Consider the following 18,337-nt stretch of genomic DNA (forward strand, 5'->3'; position numbering starts at 1 on the left):
ATTTGTCAAATAGCTACCCGAAAACTAGTACCTACCTACCTTAAAAATATATCTGTCAAACTGATAGAAATAGCGAAGGTATCGAATAAAGACGGGTATTGAGAAATAATAATTGTAAGCGAAAACGATTCTCAAAAATACAGTGAAGTGAAATTGGAAAGTGTCTATTATTCAAATCTGTCCCTATACTTCTGCAACAATTGACATAACTTTTTTATTACCCGACTACGGCAAAGCCGAAAGGAAGGGTTATGATTTTAGCAGTCTATGTATGTATGTATGTTTGTATCCAGATTCTGTGTGTTCCACCGTAGCGCCTAAACTACTGGGCCGATTTTGATAAATGAGGTGTCAATCGATTCGTTGTAAAGGCCCGGGTGACATAGGCTATATTTTATACGAAAAAAATTGGCCAGACGGATGTTACATCAAAAAAAGTGAGGGTCTTAAAAAATTTTTAATTGCTATTTTGTCGAGTGAGATGTCCAACGAAAGAGGAGAAAATTCTGAGTTCATAAATATAAATATTGTTATTATTAAAATATACCAAGCAACAGAAACCACTTTTTATTAGAATTATTATTTCTCATACAGCGCCACCTATTGGCCATTCACGACACCGGTTAGTCGTCGCATCATAGACTTATTAAAACGGAAAAGTTTCAAATAAAAAAAAGTTGAAAAAAACCCCGACTACGGAAAAAATGAGACAACTTGAACCCGACTTGGTATAAGTAAAATAAACTTAAAAGAAAGAAACAAGATAGGTGCTTAGTGCTATCATCGTCTTCATCGTCTTGAGTAAGATTCAATATAAATGCCGTGGTCGTGCGTTGTCGACAGCAAAAAGAAAGTATTCTAATTTGGTAGATAATAAATTAAATCAATCAAGGATAAGAAATACGCTGTCGACAACGCACGACCACGGCATTTATATTGAATCTTACTCAAGACGATGAAGACGATGATAGCACTAAGCACCTATTTTGTTTCTTTCTTTTAAGTTTATTTTACTTATACCAAGTCGGGTTCAAGTTGTCTCATTTTTTCCGTAGTCGGGTTATAGTTTTTTCAACTTTTTTTTATTTTACATATTTTCATTGTACAGACACCACTTTTCTACAATTTTATTATATGTATACCTATCTAATGTAATGTAATGAGATCTTCATTTTTTTGAAGACAAAAATACTATAGCCTATCTCGCTGGAAATCAGGAATAATGTACCTGTCTAATTTCTGTTGGTGAAACAATTTCTAAAGTCTGTTCAGTAGTTCCAGCATAGACTTATAAATTATATTAACTATCAATGGCAAAACAAGTTCCTACAGACAGACTTGCACGCTAACTTCACCTCTTTATAATATTGTATAGATTTGTCGTTTAAACAAATAAATAAACCGTAGGGAAAGATTGAATGAAAACTCAGGTATGGTAAGTAGCACAGTGGGTGTATTGCGTGGGTTCACTTGTACTTGAGCGGCGCGTTGCGACGCGCGGCGCCGACGCCGCGCCGCGCCGCGCCGCCCGCGCCCGCGCCGTGCCGCTCGCGCCACTCCGCCTCCAGCCGCACGAACACGCCGCCTGCCACAGGGAGGACCGCAACAACCATTACATCTCTCTGACGCTAACCGTGTCGTAACTTGACGTGCGAGTTGTATGTTGGCACCATTGCATCACTTGAAGAGTAACGCGAACAAAGCATGGTGGCAACATATCCTCACGCGTCAACTCACGATGACCGGTAGGTAGCTATAGGAACCACGCATTCACTGACCGCGAGTTTTCGTCTATTTTACCCTCGAGTCTGAGTAGTTCTCACGCAGCAATGAGCAAATAGGAATCGGTCGAGTCAGGGGGCCTCAACCGATGGCTTGCTAGTAATTTTGCTCTCGACTTTTATAACGTTTTACAGTTCTATTATTTTTAATACTTAAATAAAACTAATTAAGTACTTATTTATTTTGAAAATATTTTTAAACTAAATTATTTGTTTGTTTATAATCGATAAATTCTGTAACTGTTGGCATAAATATATGTCTACCACTTTGCGGTTGAATCTATAATATTTACTTTATCTAGGTTAATATTAATAAAAAGAGGAAAGATTTGTTTGTTTGTTTGGAAATTACTGAACCGATTTTAATAATCCTTCAGCATTAGAAAGCTTCTTTATCCAGAAGTAACTAGGCTATATATATTAGGTATATGTAAATATGTATAGCCGCGCGGATCAGCTAGTAGATACGAGATGGGAAGTGTCATTCACGCAGCTCAGTAAAATTACAGTAATGACGCTCGCTTCTAGTTTGTAGACTTTTTGACATTATTAACTTCGTTAGTCGTTACGTGTTCAGCTAGTGGGTAGGGTACCGGGATTCGCGCGCGTCTTGGACGCGTGGTGGTGGCGGCGAGCAAGCGCGGCGCGCATGTGCGTGGCGGCGCGCTCCTCGAAGCGCCGCTGCCCGTCCTGGTTGCTGCGCGCCGACTGCGTGCTCAGCCACACGCGCCCCGACACGCGCCCGCCGCGCCGCGCCCTGCACGTCACACATGTTACAATGCATTTCTTATATTAAGGAAGGAATAAGTTGTTAACGTTTGAAAGAATTATAAGTATTGTACTTAAATAAAGAATTTATTAATTTCACCAGACTTTTATTAGACTTGGGCATCGCAAAATCCTTCAAATAAGCGATGAAGAAGGCGAGTCTCACATGGTCCTGGCGGGCGGCGGCGGCGGGCGGGCGCGCGCGCGCGACGGGCGCGGCGCGTCCTCGTCGCTGGCGCCGCTGTCGGAGCTCTGGTCACTGCGCTCGGAGTCGGAGGGCGCCTCGCTGCCCGCGCCCTCGCCGCCCTCGCCGCCCTCCGCGCCGCCGGCACCTTGCTTGGCACACAAGCCCACATCTTCAATATGACCTCGCACGACTGACACGCTGCCAGTGCTCGACTAGTGCGCACGATCCACTCGACGTGCCACAAGCGAGTCTACTGTGCCAGGCTAAACGAGCTTTTAAGTACACTAATTCGTGAAGTGATAAGAAAACCAAAGGTCCAAACGGTACATTTACAACTACTGCGTTAACCAACTTTACGTACTGAGATTTGAATTATTGTTTTCATACGCGTCTCTGAACCGAAAATTGCGAACTGAAGCAAAGTAAAGCTAAACTAGCCAATCATATTAGTACTGCTTACTTGAACTTTTAATTGAGCTAAACTAAAGTTTCTGATAAGCGTAAATGAGCATTTTAACTTGGTCCTTCGAGCCGGACTCACCTTATTTTTCGGAGACTCTTCTTTGGCCGGCTTCGGCCTGCCCTCGCGCGTCTCGGGGGACGCACAAACGCCACTCGGGCCGTTGCCGGCCAGCGACTGCGCGGACGTGCGAGTCGTACCCAATACAGGTGAGCCAGGCCGCGCGTTCGCTGTGCATGTGTCCATTTTCACGGGATGCATGTTTTGACGCGAGTACGTTGTAGCTAAGGCTATCTAAGGCATCATTTGCAGCTAGGTAGTATGTTAGTGGCAAACGCTGACAGTTGCTGGCGAAGCTTTCTCCTTATTTATCAAACGATGAACCGCTGTGCTACTTACTGGGAAATATTTCCGATCTCCATGTTCAAATTTTTTGTAAGCCGATTAATCGACGAGGTATTTTTTCACGAGCTTAAAATTTGCTCCATAGTTATGTAATTTAAACAAAATTGCGCACTACTCCTATCTGAAAACGTAATCTCAGATTACGAGAACGTAAAAACAGATTTCCGATAATTCTTTGTAGTCAAAACTAGAAGCAGCTTGTAAATTAAACGAAAAAATGCCTACCAACCCACCTAGTTCTAAAGGAGAAATACTGCGCCGTGAAGAAAGACCTCGTATTCATAATTAGAATAGCGTTTACATACATTTTGCCAATGTGGAGAGCGTATTTACAGCGGTTTTCTATTGAACTTTAATTTTACACAGCCGCTAGTCGGTGGAAGAGACGACGTGCTAACGATAAACCACGTTAATTCATAATAATTGGAAAAAATATTCAAAAGAGCATAAGTATATTTATTTCTTATCATACATTTACTTCAATCGACTGCGATTATGCGTTTTAATAGTGAAACAAAGCATGGATCTTTGACTATGCAAGTTGTCCTACTTATTGAGCGATTAAGTCCTATAGTTTGTGGTAATATTCAATTGCTCAATCATAATGATGTTTACTTCATTGCTTTCAAAAATTGAGATGAAACAAATCGCTAGCACATCGTCTCGACTCCTGTCAACAGTGGGCGTAGGATGGCGCGGCGTCTCACGGTTGAACTTGTTATTGCTGGTGTAGAGCTTCCCGAGCAGGCCGAGCGGCGGCCGCGGCGGCGCCAGCAGGATGCCCTCCCACCAGAACACCTCCTTGCACTGCAGCCGGCCGCCCGACTCGTCGCCCGACTCTGTTCGAAAGAACATTCATTAGCAGACTATGAGAGGGTAAGTATGTAGTTTTTTAAAGCAGCTACGTATGTGATTTCTTGGCTTTCTCTTGGCTGCCAAAATATTCAATCAAATGAGGAATCGTGTTTGTTTTAGCGGTCTGAATATCATTCACCTCACGACAAATTCAATATGATGAGCATGGCCTGAAATATACGACTGGAAAAATAGCGTTCGGTTTATAGACTTATTGTGTACCTATATTCCATACATATTTTAGTTTAGATAATAATTTGTATTTATTCGGCTCGATGGCGAATTTGAAACGTTCAGCTGTGAAGTAGTCGATTTAGATATCAAGCTAGACCTCTGGGCACGAGCTTGGTGAGCCGCTCGGGGAGCATGAGCTGCGGCGGGCGCATGGCGATGACGTCGCGGAAGCTGCCGTACAGCGCCAGCACGGCCGCGTCGCCCGCCAGCCGCTCGTCCGGCAGGTGCTCGCGGAACTGGCAACCCTGAGGAGGCACAGGACTCATTAGCCGCAGCTGGTTCACACAGGTTACGTAACACGCGGGAACACCGTCCCTGTTGCCGTCCCTAAACGAGCGGCAAATCGTACATTGCACAGGTTTAAGGTCAGAGCTATTTTTTCAAGACGTCTATTGTCTCTATTTTTAAGTCATATGTTTGTTTAGTTTGTTTCGAGAGGTTAGCTGGTTACCGTGTTCCTGGTGAGGGTCTCGAAGCGGTAGGCGCGCTCGCCGCAGCAGGCGTGGCGGCCGGCGGCGAGCGGCGCGCGGCCCTCGCGCGCGAACATGTGCGGGCCCTGCTCGTGGTGCGAACACCACTCCATCTGCACACACGGATGACTTCACTCGACCAAGTGGTATTATCTCGGTTCACGCTTCATGTCGGAAATCTGACATTCTACTAGAACTGAGTAACGGCCAAGAGTAGGTCTTTTGACATTTTCATGAACCAAGTTTGGAATTTTCAAGTTTGGAATTTCTAAATTTCTCCTGGTCTGGTGGGAGGCTTCGGCCGTGGCTAGTTACCACCCTACCGGCTAAGCCGTACCGCTCAGTGATTTAGCGTTCCGGTACGATACCCTGTAAAAACCAAAGGGGTATGGGTTTAAGAAAACTGCTGTTCATGTTAGCCCATACCCCTTTCATGTTAGCCCGCTTTCACCTTAGACTGCAATCGCAGTCAAGGGCTAATTTGTATGTGAATGAATAAAAAAAGTGACATTTACATATAGTGGTACCTAGTGTGCCGTGCACGAATGTACCAGAATATCAACCAGCAGGGAGAAGTGGCGAATGCTCGTGAGGCGTGTAACATCTGCCCCCCAAAACGTCACTTCATGATGACCACGACCGCTCTGCCAAGAGTGTAACGACAAAGAAGAAGAAGAAGAAGTGTGCCAGAGCATACTAAGATTCTGTTGAAGGAAAGTTATGGTCGCCAAGTGTACTAGGGCTCAGGAAGATTTGACGGTGAGTGCGCCTGTTGGGCAGACGCGCGAGGCACCTGGTAGGCCGGGAAGAAGGAGTCGCATAGCTGGCAGCGCAGGAAGTGGCAGTCGGCCCACAGGCGCCAGTACACGCGCCGCCACGAGCGCTGCTCGCCGTACAGCCACGCGATGTACTCGTTCAGGCTCCACGATGCATCCCTTTCATCAAATATAAATAAAATTTATTAGATTATTATTCATTATAGTAAATCGGTAAAATGATAATCTTGAAGTGCTTGAGGTGGACGATGTCGTCATAGGAGGGAGCTGAGTGTGCTCTCGGTTCGCGTACCTGGTGTGCGAGGAGACGACGTTGCCGCGCCGGTCGATGCGCATGCTGGCGGGCTGGCACGGCACCTGCTCCGCGATGTGCCGCCCGAGGAGCTTGTTGCATCTGTAATCATTTCATTTTATCTACATACAACGAAAACCTTAGCGATCAATGTACTTATTATGAAACAAATATTTTTGCAGTTGATTCCTACGAAAGGTGAAGGTTCAGTAAGTTTATAAACAGTAGCGAACGTATAGTGATAGTGCGACAAGCTCTCGGTTACTTGCTGCACTTGAAGAGCGTGGCGAGCGTGGCGTGGTGGCCGCGCAGGGTCTCGGGCACGGGCTCGGCGAGCGACAGGATCATCTTGCAGTAGAGCCGGGACTGGATCTTGTCCTTGCGGTCGCGGATCGCCTCGAGCTCCGCGTTGGTGTACATCGCTGCCAGTCTGCAAATATTCATGAACCAATCGAAAAATGCCTTTCGAACATTGTCGTGGTTTGTAATGCTTTCTAGTTATGAGATTCTGTAATACCTGGTCAACAAAGCGTCGCTCAAACAGGCCAGGTTAGTGGAAGTGTTGACGATATCGTTCATGTGCGCGTGGCAGTAGCTCAGGCAGTCGTGCAACAGCGGCTCCATCTGACGGGACACCCGAGAACTAATTAAAATACCTACTTGTTATGCTGGGGCCAACAAACCCAAAATACTTGCTGAAACATGCTCGATAAAGTCTCGCATATTATGTGCGAGTAGCTGCCAGCACGTACCATTACTTTAGCAAGCAATAGATGATACCCGCGACTTAGTTCGCGTGGATTTACGTTTTTTACGATTTACGTTTTAGAAATTTTCGATCAATAGACAGACAGACCGACAGACAGGCACACTTTCGCATTCATAATCTATATCTATACTTACTACTAATAAATAAAATTGGAGTGTCTGTCTGTAATATCGAAATAACTACCTCATATTAAGCTCAATTATGGTTATTTGAACGATACCAACACCGAATCACACGTTTTTAAAATTTTTGTCTGTCTGTCTGTCTATCTGTCTGTCTGTTTGAAAAGGGTGATCTTCGGAACGGCGAACCGATTTTCACGGGATTTTCACAGACAAGTAGAGGATTGACCAGGGAGTAACATAGGCTACTTTTTTAACCGACTTTCTAAAAGGGAGTTGTGTTTTTCTACCTATGTACACCGAAATCTCCGAGATTTCTGAACCGATTTGCGTAATTTTTTTTTTAATCGATAGAGGAACTTTGTGACATTGTTTCATAAAAAATTGGATTCCAACTCCTCAATCCTCATGCTGCAGGGGACCTCACCATCAATACTGATGGGATTTAGAAACTGTCGGTTATAAATTGATTGATATTGAAGGTGTCTGTACCAAGTGACGACTTTGTCGTTGACCTCGAGGACCCAACTCCTCAACCCTGATGCTGTAAGGAATTGCATTCCTAAATCCTGGTGATCCCTCAGGAATTTTTAAAGGATCATCCGTTTAAATGTTTTTACGTGGTACAGAAACACGTTGCATCCCGGGGACGGGCTATTACGGATAGGCTACTTTTGTCCTGGGAAATCAAAAGTTCCCACGGGATTTCAGACCCTAAATCCACGCGGGAGAAGCTGCGGGCATCAGCTAGTATTAAATATACCTAATTACGAAGGATACTTTGTGAGAAATAATAATTTATTATTAACGCGGGCCGCATTTAAACTGTAGGGTTTTATTAACCCTACAATTTAAATGCAGCCCGCGTTAAGAACTCCTGTACTGTTCGATTACACAGACTAAAGGAAATGATAGATAGGATGTGGTCTGTACAAAATAAATGAAAACTGTCATTGGAGATCAAACATTAAGTTTCAAATAATAATTAATACCTAGACCGCTTGCGGAATAATTAGTATACCTAATTACCCTATAAGAATGTTAAATATACCTACCGAGGAGTATTTGGTAAATATTTGTTAAATACAAAGGTAGTTGACACTTGTATGTTATAGTTTATGAGGTAGGGCCATAAAGTATGTATATTGTTAGCCGGAACGCCTTGGTGTGGGATCGCCCGCCTGCCTCACCTGCAGGAAGGAGGCGGAGACGAGGATGGGCACGACGTTGTGCGCGTCCAGCAGCGGCCAGTCCGCCACCAGGATGCTGTCGCGCTTCACCCAGCGCATCAGCCACTCGAAGATCTGTTCAAACAGACTTTTACACATATTATTATAGGTGCCTACAAACATTTTTATTTCACAAAGTGGTAGTAGTGTAAAGCGATGAGCGTTGCCTGTATGTCGCAGTGCACGGAGATGTCCATGTCCTCGAGGCGCTGGCCGGCCGTCACGTCCGCGAAGTAGCCCATCTTGGACACCAGCAGCTTCTGCGCGCAGCGGAACTCCTTCTTCAGCCCCTTCACCTCGTCACACACGTGGATCTCTACGTCCCCGCTAAAATACCAACAAATCACTGGAAAGACGTTCCGATACCGGGAATCGCGCCACGCGCCGGGAATATATACTTCATAATGCGAAAGTAAGCAGCTACAAATAAAAGTATTCTGTGATTGTAATTTGTGGGTGCATTTTTAACATTCCCGAAGTCTTACTCTTGTTTCTGGTTGGCGCGCTCCTGGCCGGCCGCGACCGACGACTTGCGTCTGCCGAGACGATCTTTTGATTCTTTTTCATTGACGAACCCTTTAAAAACGATTAATAAGGTGGCAATTTACTCTTTGTTGTGTTATGATGATGCAATAATTTGATGAGCTAGTGCCTCCAACATGGCCATACCTCCGAAGCTGGCGGGTTTCTTGACGTCGGCGGAGGAGCTGGACGGCGTCTTCTTGATGATGGGCGCGTACACACTCGTCGTTTTGGTCGGCTTCTTGTAGCCCACTAGGTAGGGGAGGATGGAATCTAGTATCCCTTCGTTTATTACCTAAAAGTAGAACAACCTATTTTTAGGTCTAACTAAGTAGGTATTTAGGTAGGTAGATATAGGTTGCTAGAAATATCTTGAGACCAGATATATGTATCTATTGACAGGCCTGACTTAAACAAGCTCCAACTACGCATTACCTACTCTATCCACGAGGAGAAGTTGGTCCATACCAATTTCTCTTAGAGCCTATATATGGCCTCTCTGCTGTGTATCCCGTACCGTTCCCATACAAATGACAAAGACTAAACACTCACTGGCCGTAAATCATTTTGACTCACCAACCAATCACAAATGAAACTAAATAACTATATTATCGAATTGAATTTCGATTGTTTCTTGAAAACAATTTGATTGGCTGGCCACTCAAACTAGTTAACACCCACTGAGTTTTTGTGTTTAAATCATTTGTACGGCATAACGTAACAGAGAGAGCCCTATACCAACTCCGTGGATACGTGGTACTTACGTCGTTGAGCTTGCAGTTGAGGTTGGCCTCCGTCCACACGCCGAGCATCTCCACGCGCGCCTCCGGGGGCAGCGAGCGTCCAACAACTTTACCTGCGAGTTGCAACTACAGGAATTACTCGCTTCAACATTGAAATACATTACAGTACTTACGTCGTTGAGCTTGCAGTTGAGGTTGGCCTCCGTCCACACGCCGAGCATCTCCACGCGCGCCTCCGGGGGCAGCGAGCGTCCAACAACTTTACCTGCGAGTTGCAACTACAGGAATTACTCGCTTCAACATTGAAATACATTACAGTACTTACGTCGTTGAGCTTGCAGTTGAGGTTGGCCTCCGTCCACACGCCGAGCATCTCCACGCGCGCCTCCGGGGGCAGCGAGCGTCCAACAACTTTACCTGCGAGTTGCAACTACAGGAATTACTCGCTTCAACATTGAAATACATTACAGTACTTACGTCGTTGAGCTTGCAGTTGAGGTTGGCCTCCGTCCACACGCCGAGCATCTCCACGCGCGCCTCCGGGGGCAGCGAGCGTCCAACAACTTTACCTGCGAGTTGCAACTACAGGAATTACTCGCTTCAACATTGAAATACATTACAGTACTTACGTCGTTGAGCTTGCAGTTGAGGTTGGCCTCCGTCCACACGCCGAGCATCTCCACGCGCGCCTCCGGGGGCAGCGAGCGTCCAACAACTTTACCTGCGAGTGGCAACTACAGGAATTACTCGCTTAAACATTGAAATAAAAATTTCAAAATTCACATTTGCAAATTTTTTTTTAATCGAAATCGTACCATACGTACATGAAGATGGTGCCTTATTTCAAACACAACGTTGTAATTTGCAAATATTACAACGTTGTATTTGATCGATTAGAGCATAAAATTATAAATAGTGTATGGACACTCGCCCTCGATGTCGCTGCAGCTGTACCGCTCGCCGGCGCGCCGCTCGCCGCCGCGCCGCTCCAGCGCCGCGTCGCTCTTGCTGCACAGCGCGGCGCGCGCGCCCAGCGCCGCCTGCTGCAGCAGCTCGCGCTCCTGCTGCTCGATCACGTGGTTCAGCACGGTCAGCTTCGTCAACTCCTCCCAGTCTATCTTGGATCCCTCGTCTTCCTGGCCTTCCAAGTGCTCGTACACTTGGTAGGCGGTTTTCATGAAGTCGAAGAAATCTTTTACGGTGATCACCTCGGCGGGTAGAGTCGGTTTCACGAGAGAACTTCTCCTGGATGCAGATTCGAATGTTGTCGTCGGACTGTTGACCCTTTTGCTGTCACCTCTTTGTATGAACATGGAAGTTAGATCAGTTTCGGAATTCGGACTTGCCATTTTTGTAAAAAAATATTTATTCCGACTATTTTAATTAATGATTCGTACATGGATGCGTATCGATCTAACAGTTTCCCTTCCCCTAGAAACGATTTGCTATCACAATAAAGTAGGTAGATAGGTAATATTAGTTAGTACCTAGGATTTTGTAGATATATAAATAATAATAAATGATTAGGAGATACAACGAACTTAAATTGAATTTAATGTTTATTATATCGCCATGAGGTAGGTAATCGCTTTATAATCTTTAACAACCTATTTAATTTAGAATTAGGTAACTAGGTATTTTTATATACAAAAATAAGCGGATTTACGCATGCCGCATTTATAATATGGTTTATTGTCAGATTGAAATCTGTCAACAACTTTTTTCATCATTCAATTCCTTTAAATCGCTGTTTTTCATTCATCAACTTTCAATAGGTACCTAGGTAGCTATTACCATGGGTTATTACAATTGATTACAAGATGAGCATATAAGCGGGCCATGCTATATTTGGCATATTAAATATTTATTAACAGGCAATAATTTATTGAGGTAAATTTTACAAGGCACAGGCGCCGCGCAGGTAGTAAATTACTTAAAGGGGCAAGCGACGGGCCTGCCTGCGAAATTCAAATTTTATTTGGTTTTTCGCAATTTTTAAACTAATACGACAAAATAGGCTTAAGGCATTCTAGTTGCAATGGCAGTATTATTTCCACGTGTTTATTTAAAAATCTTTACTTGTTAAGGTCCAGTTTAAGAAATTAGCTCTAATATCATAATAATTTGTGAGTTACATTACAGTCAATACTAGAGCTAATTTCTTAGACTGGACCCTTTCAAGTAGAGATTTTTATATAAATAGGTGCGGATGATACTGTTACTGTCGCAAATAGAATGCCATAAGCCTACTTTGTCGTATAGTTTACAAATTGCGAAAAACCAACTAAAATTTGAATTTCGCGGGCAGACCCGTCACATCCACCTCATGATTTACATTACGAACACAGATAACTATGTCTAGAGAATTACGAACCAACTTACTTTCATGTAGGTATGTCATGAAACTAATTCGGGACTTCGTCTGTGTTGGTGTTAGCTGGCGGCGTGCTCTGTCTTATTATTGGAGTGTTTTTTTTTTGTTAAAACTAACTGGAAAGCGCTCTAAGGGGGTTCCGTGCGTATGTCGGCGAGCGCCGGCACAGACAGGGTCCATACTTGTATAGTTTAACTAATTTGTTACAAATAACTACAAACTTGACATTGGCTAATCTTTGTAAAGCCAGACGAGAGAGAGAAAAAAGAAAGAAACTAATTCGTGCCACTAAATTCGTAACCTAAATAGGTACTTTTCTGTCAGATTCTTGATTTTATATTATGTGATGACTAATCTCGTCCAAACGTGGCACCTTTGGTCACCAAAATTTATTAATATTTTATCAAAAATCATATCTAGGTAACTACCTAGTTAGATTCTAATTCTAATTAATCTCAGCACTAAAAAAATACCATTTGTCTAGTCTATGCCGATCGCCAATTCCTAATGTCTACCTCTTTGGTCTGAGTTCTGACTTCGTCTGTGTTGGTGTTAGCTGGCGGGCGTTTGGCATCTAAACTTAACATTGGCTTAACATTATGGACGCAGTCTGTGCCAGCGCTTGCCGACATACGCACGGCACCTCCTTAAAATGCTTTCCAGTCAGTTTTAACAAAAAAAACACTCCAAAAAGGCAAAGCACGCACGCCAGCTAACACCAACACAGACGAAGTCCTAGCTAATCTTATTATACTCTTAGATCTTTGTAAAGCCAGACGAAAGAGAAAAAAAAACCTCTTTGGTCAAAATTGTCATTTTGTTTGACGTTTGCGTTTACTAAATAAAAAAATCTTGTCTTTGGTCTAGTGATATGTCATATCGGAGTTTCGTATTTGTGTTGTTGAAAAAAGTAATTTAATATGTCTCTAGCTGTATGTTATTATGGAGAGTGCTGGAGCCGAACATGACAAGAACGGATCGGCGGCTGAAACGTTCTGGAGGACTCCGCAGAGGGTGCCGGGCAGGCCTCGCACGGTCGAGCACAGCGAGGTTATGTCGGGCTCGTCCTACCAGCAGTTCCAGGCGTCCGTCAACGACGCCTGGGACCTCGGCGACGACGACGTCGTGTCCGGCATTTCGGACGCCAGGATATCCAGGGCCATATCGCAGACGGCGGCCCTGAACGTGATCAACTCGCACCGGAACGCGACCAGGAACGACGTGAAAGTGGCGGGCGAGGCGGTGCAGCCGCGCGCGGAGGCGGCGGCGGCGCGCAAGGCGGGCGGCGGCGCGGGCGCCCCGCTGCGCCACTACCCGGGGCGGCCGCGGCCCGTGCGCCTGTCTGCGCTCGCGTCGCGCGACGACAGCAGCGAGAGCAAGTTGGAGCGCTTCCAGCAGCTGCTGGACAGCGCCGTGCTGGACCTGGACGAGCTCAAGCAACTCAGTTGGTCGGGGATACCCACTAAAGTAAGTCTCGTTTTGTTTGGAAGTTAGGTGTTTAATTATGAGTCGCTAATGATTTATTATTGAAGCTCAAAGCAGAAAAAGAGTAGACAAAACAAGTAGTTCAATATGAACATGAAATGTATGACTGTACAATGTACAGAAACAGATCTCAGCTGGGTTTATGTATGTACCTATGACGTGCACAGATGGGCATGATACAACTTTAGATTGGACTACTTGTACTAGTTAGTACAACTAGTACAAGTAGTAGAAAGTAGTAACTAGTACAAGTTTGTACTAGTTAGTAGTTTCTATAATAACCATCATATCTGTGAAAAGATCATACATTGTCTTAGCATCCCACCCTTCAAATGTTGAAACAATGAAGCTACATGCTTATGCATAGTAATATTTTGCAAGAGTTGTGTGTTTTCCAACAGAATTCCACACATTTGAAAGATGTTGTCTCCAAAATGCTCAAATTATCCAATAAATATGGAGAGGTAACTTACTTAAGTAGTATTAGAGGCTGTTCAAGTGATTGGACATATGTTAGTATTGGAGTATGGCCAGCTCCACCCCACTCAAGGTTCCACATGGCGCTGCTGTGAGTCACACAGGCTGGACTGTAGGCTCTACAATGAAGCAAAGCTTCTTACAAATCTTTGCACTTGGGACTTAAGTGGAGCAAGTGAAAAGTCATGCATCACAAACAAACACTGAGTGAACGTAAGCACAAGCGCAACACACAGGCGCTGCTCCTCATGTGCAACGTGTACACTCTACAGCATGTTTGATGACATAACAAATAATGAGGTATGATGTGGTACCAAATAGTTAGTGCCATGGATTCTTTCCTTGTCTCTGCTACTTGACAAACATTCAAATGGACCTTTGAGTTTTTTACAAGTAATTTCTGCCATCAGCTATTTGCAGGGTTGTTACATTGGACTTTTTTAACAAATTTTTTAAGTCCTCATATCTCCCACTGCTCTTAGGCCATGAGGCTCAACATTTTTTTGGTACAACTACACATCTATCCTATACTCAGCTTGCTGGGATGTTACAACCACCTTGTTTGCAGGCGCGAGCGGTGACGTGGCGGCTGCTGGCCGGCTACCTGCCCGCCAGCGCGGAGCGGCGCGCCGACACGCTGGAGCGCAAGCGCGCCGACTACCGCCACCTGGTGCGCCAGTACTACGACGCCGAGCGCGAGGAGGACACCTACCGCCAGATCCACATCGACATCCCGCGCATGAGCCCGCTCGTGGCGCTGTTCCAGCAGCCCACTGTGCAGGTGAGTGGAGCCGACTACCGCCACCTGGTGCGCCAGTACTACGACGCCGAGCGCGAGGAGGACACCTACCGCCAGATCCACATCGACATCCCGCGCATGAGCCCGCTCGTGGCGCTGTTCCAGCAGCCCACTGTGCAGGTGAGTGGAGCCGACTACCGCCACCTGGTGCGCCAGTACTACGACGCCGAGCGCGAGGAGGACACCTACCGCCAGATCCACATCGACATCCCGCGCATGAGCCCGCTCGTGGCGCTGTTCCAGCAGCCCACTGTGCAGGTGAGTGGAGCCGACTACCGCCACCTGGTGCGCCAGTACTACGACGCCGAGCGCGAGGAGGACACCTACCGCCAGATCCACATCGACATCCCGCGCATGAGCCCGCTCGTGGCGCTGTTCCAGCAGCCCACTGTGCAGGTGAGTGGAGCCGACTACCGCCACCTGGTGCGCCAGTACTACGACGCCGAGCGCGAGGAGGACACCTACCGCCAGATCCACATCGACATCCCGCGCATGAGCCCGCTCGTGGCGCTGTTCCAGCAGCCCACTGTGCAGGTGAGTGGAGCCGACTACCGCCACCTGGTGCGCCAGTACTACGACGCCGAGCGCGAGGAGGACACCTACCGCCAGATCCACCATCCATATTATGGTTTAAAATAAAAGAAAATAAAAAATGTATAAATTATTGTAGGTGAGTGGATTGGAAATGATGTTTGCAAACTCCACATTTATGAATTCCCAGGTGATGTTCGAGCGCATCCTGTACATCTGGGCGATCCGGCACCCCGCGTCCGGCTACGTGCAGGGCATCAACGACCTGGTGACGCCGTTCTTCATGGTGTTCCTGCAGGAGGCGGCGCCGGGGCAGGAGCTGGACAACTTCCCGCTGGACAGCCTGGCGCCGCGCCAGCGCGACATCATCGAGGCAGACTCCTTCTGGTGCCTCTCCAAGTTCCTCGACAGCATCCAGGACAACTACATCTTCGCCCAGCTCGGCATACAGTACAAGGTGAGCCAGATACCTTCATATTACTCTTACATTCATTTTTGTGCACAATCAGATAACAATGAAAAACTAAAACCAACTTCTACTCAAAAAGCTCCAAGGAGAAAATTAAATATTTGCATCAACTTGCTGTTGTAATTTTATTGAAATGAAATTTCTTTACTTTAAGTTGCTGATTTCGAAAATGATGACCATTTTCATATACTGAGGACCTCCTCCTTTTTGAAATAGGTTTAGAATAAAGCATTACGATATCAGTGAGTGAAGTCGCCGGACCGTTGGTGCGTTGCAGGTGAACCAGTTGAAGGAGCTGATCGCGCGCATCGACCGGCCGCTGCACGAGCACCTGCAGCGCCACGGCGTGGACTACCTGCAGTTCTCCTTCCGCTGGATGAACAACCTGCTGACGCGCGAGATCCCGCTGCCCTGCAGCATCCGCCTGTGGGACACCTACCTCGCCGAGTCCGACGGCTTCGCCACCTTCCAGCTGTACGTCTGCGCCGCCTTCCTGCTGCACTGGCGCGAGCGCCTCGTGCTGGAGAGGGACTTCCAGGTGGGTTCCCGGAAATGGTGTTATAAAAAATATCTGCTGGACAATACTAGCTTGTTACTAATATAAACCGAGTTTCACTTCTCTCGGGTGTACGCAAAAGTTAAGAATGTTTACTTGTATCAACACATAAACATTATTAATTTTTCGGATAAGCAATACTGTGTTGATTTGACTTAAGACCTTTGACCCGAGTCCAGCGCAAGCGAGCATTACCTGCGATGTGCGCTGTTGCAGGGGCTGATGCTGCTGCTGCAGAACGTGCCGACGCACAACTGGACGGACTCGCACATCGGCGTGCTGGTGGCGGAGGCCTACCGCCTCAAGTTCGCCTTCGCGGACGCGCCCAGCCACCTCACGCGGCCCGCGCCCGCCGCGCCCAGCAGCTGACCGCGCGTCGGCTCGCCGCGCGCCGCGCACGCGCCGTGACGCGGACTGCCGCCTACTGGGGGTACTCGCCGTACTTGGACGGTGCGCGACCAGGTTTACACAATATGTCGGTGCACTGTTCGATGACGTACCCCCCGTCGACGTAGGATTCTTCGAGTGAACATCCCTCATCCTGGATCTATGAAACCTGACCCTGGATAGTATACTGGTACCTCACTCATATCGGCAATAAGAGAGCGAGAACATGTTCTCCCGTACTCCTCTCGCTGATATGGCGCGCCACGAGGGAGCTCTCCTCCCGGACGACCCTCAAGAAGCTTCGCTTCAAAAACGTCGCGCGTCTGATTAATTATTATTAACATTTCACAAAGGAAGTGACCTTCATACAGCCCAAACGGCTTTGCCTACCCTTCATTTGTATAAAAAACATTTAAGTATGAATTACTATCAGCGAATCTTAACGCAGAAGCAGAACATACGTAGTTGCGATTGATTTAGTTTGTTGAACAGTTGAAAATTGTTACAAATTTTTATACCAGTAAATAAAATAAATAATTAATAAGATGATTGACTCGAGTTAAAGTTTTGTGACTTATATTGGCTGATGTCACGTGGAGTATGTAATATTTTAAATTAATTGATTCTCATGAAAGTATTGAGTATCTGAGGCTACTGAAACTGACACGTATTAGCACTAATGGTGGTTGTCACTTGTCAATCGTGCTTGAGCAGAAAGTGTGATTTTGTATCAAAGATCCAGTAATTAAAAATGCCTGATACCTAATCTTATTTTTAAGTCTGGTGGCTATATTATTGAATATCCGCCAAATGACAGGCCTATCGTTTAATGCAGCTTAGATTACGGCCCCAATCGGCAAATGGTTTGTTTCAGCATTGGGCAAGTCAACTGGCCACACTTACAGGGTGCGGCGAATGTTTTGTGTTTGGCGAATTTTTGAATAATTTTGGCAAATTAGCCGGCCGGCAGACGCGACGTTCTGTGTGGTTCTGTGACAAAATAAAAAGAGAACATTTTACACCAAACTTTGTAGACCAGAGCACTAGATAAAAACAGACTGGTATTTGGAATATATCCCGGATAAGAAAGAAAAACGTTCAATTCTTAAGACTATCGTCTAGTGACAAAACGCAACGCGAGGAGGTTTTTCAAAAATGCTTTCTGTTTCACGCCGCTTGGCTGCCCTCTCCGTATCGTGCGATAAAGAGAGTTGCAAGTCCATTTGCCTACATTTTATTCTTGAAATATTATTTCGGGTGATAACGGTTTTTACACCCCCGAACGTTTTCAAAATTATACAATTTTGGTCCCATTAGATTCAGTACACCTTAATCTAGGCTCGTTCGTTTTTTTTTTTTTGGTATTTTAGTTTAGTTAAATTAAAAATATTAAAATTCTCGAGAAAGAAAGAAAGCGAAGATTTTAAGTCAAAACCCCGAAAGAAGGTTCCAGCTCAGCATAATGCTGTAAGCGTTGACATACAAGAGCATACAGCTGGACCTTGAACTGGGCGACTTCGCGGAACTATGCTACCGACTTGGCCCACACAAGGAGCGATGAGTTCCCGGGGGATATTTTGAAGTATATTCGGTGAATGTGCGGAACGGCACGGCCGCCGCCGGCCACACAAATTCGCGAAATCACG

The 18,337-nt window shown here is 45.8% G+C and overlaps 2 protein-coding genes across 3 annotated transcripts; one reads left to right on the plus strand and one right to left on the minus strand.

Annotated features, from left to right (window-relative positions):
* Window positions 1–1,378: 1,378 nt before the first annotated feature.
* Window positions 1,379–11,357, minus strand: LOC123871139 (SANT and BTB domain regulator of class switch recombination). The gene is made up of 17 exons (XM_045914751.1): window positions 10,545–11,357; window positions 10,243–10,328; window positions 9,018–9,165; window positions 8,834–8,924; window positions 8,516–8,675; window positions 8,310–8,423; window positions 6,746–6,852; window positions 6,494–6,658; window positions 6,229–6,330; window positions 5,954–6,095; window positions 5,142–5,273; window positions 4,788–4,935; window positions 4,309–4,440; window positions 3,278–3,426; window positions 2,716–2,885; window positions 2,375–2,538; window positions 1,379–1,585 (listed from the first exon to the last, which is right to left on the minus strand). The coding sequence occupies exons 1-17, from the start codon at window positions 10,960–10,962 to the stop codon at window positions 1,467–1,469; spliced, it is 2,547 nt and encodes an 848-aa protein (XP_045770707.1). The 5' UTR covers window positions 10,963–11,357; the 3' UTR covers window positions 1,379–1,466.
* Window positions 11,358–12,812: 1,455 nt separating this feature from the next.
* Window positions 12,813–18,078, plus strand: LOC123871140 (TBC1 domain family member 22B). 2 transcript variants are annotated; one of them, XM_045914752.1, is made up of 6 exons: window positions 12,813–13,454; window positions 14,518–14,619; window positions 14,758–15,144; window positions 15,470–15,736; window positions 16,026–16,286; window positions 16,521–18,078. In XM_045914752.1, the coding sequence occupies exons 1-6, from the start codon at window positions 12,930–12,932 to the stop codon at window positions 16,671–16,673; spliced, it is 1,695 nt and encodes a 564-aa protein (XP_045770708.1). In that variant the 5' UTR covers window positions 12,813–12,929; the 3' UTR covers window positions 16,674–18,078. The 2 variants fall into 2 exon arrangements, with proteins under 2 accessions (XP_045770708.1, XP_045770709.1); XM_045914753.1 differs by lacking the exon at window positions 14,758–15,144 and having other exon boundaries at window positions 12,818–13,454; window positions 14,518–14,730.
* The last annotated feature ends 259 nt before the right edge of the window (window positions 18,079–18,337 follow it).

The sequence above is a fragment of the Maniola jurtina genome, chromosome 13, assembly GCF_905333055.1.
Source record: "Maniola jurtina chromosome 13, ilManJurt1.1, whole genome shotgun sequence".
Classification (NCBI taxonomy): Eukaryota; Metazoa; Arthropoda; class Insecta; order Lepidoptera; family Nymphalidae; genus Maniola; species Maniola jurtina.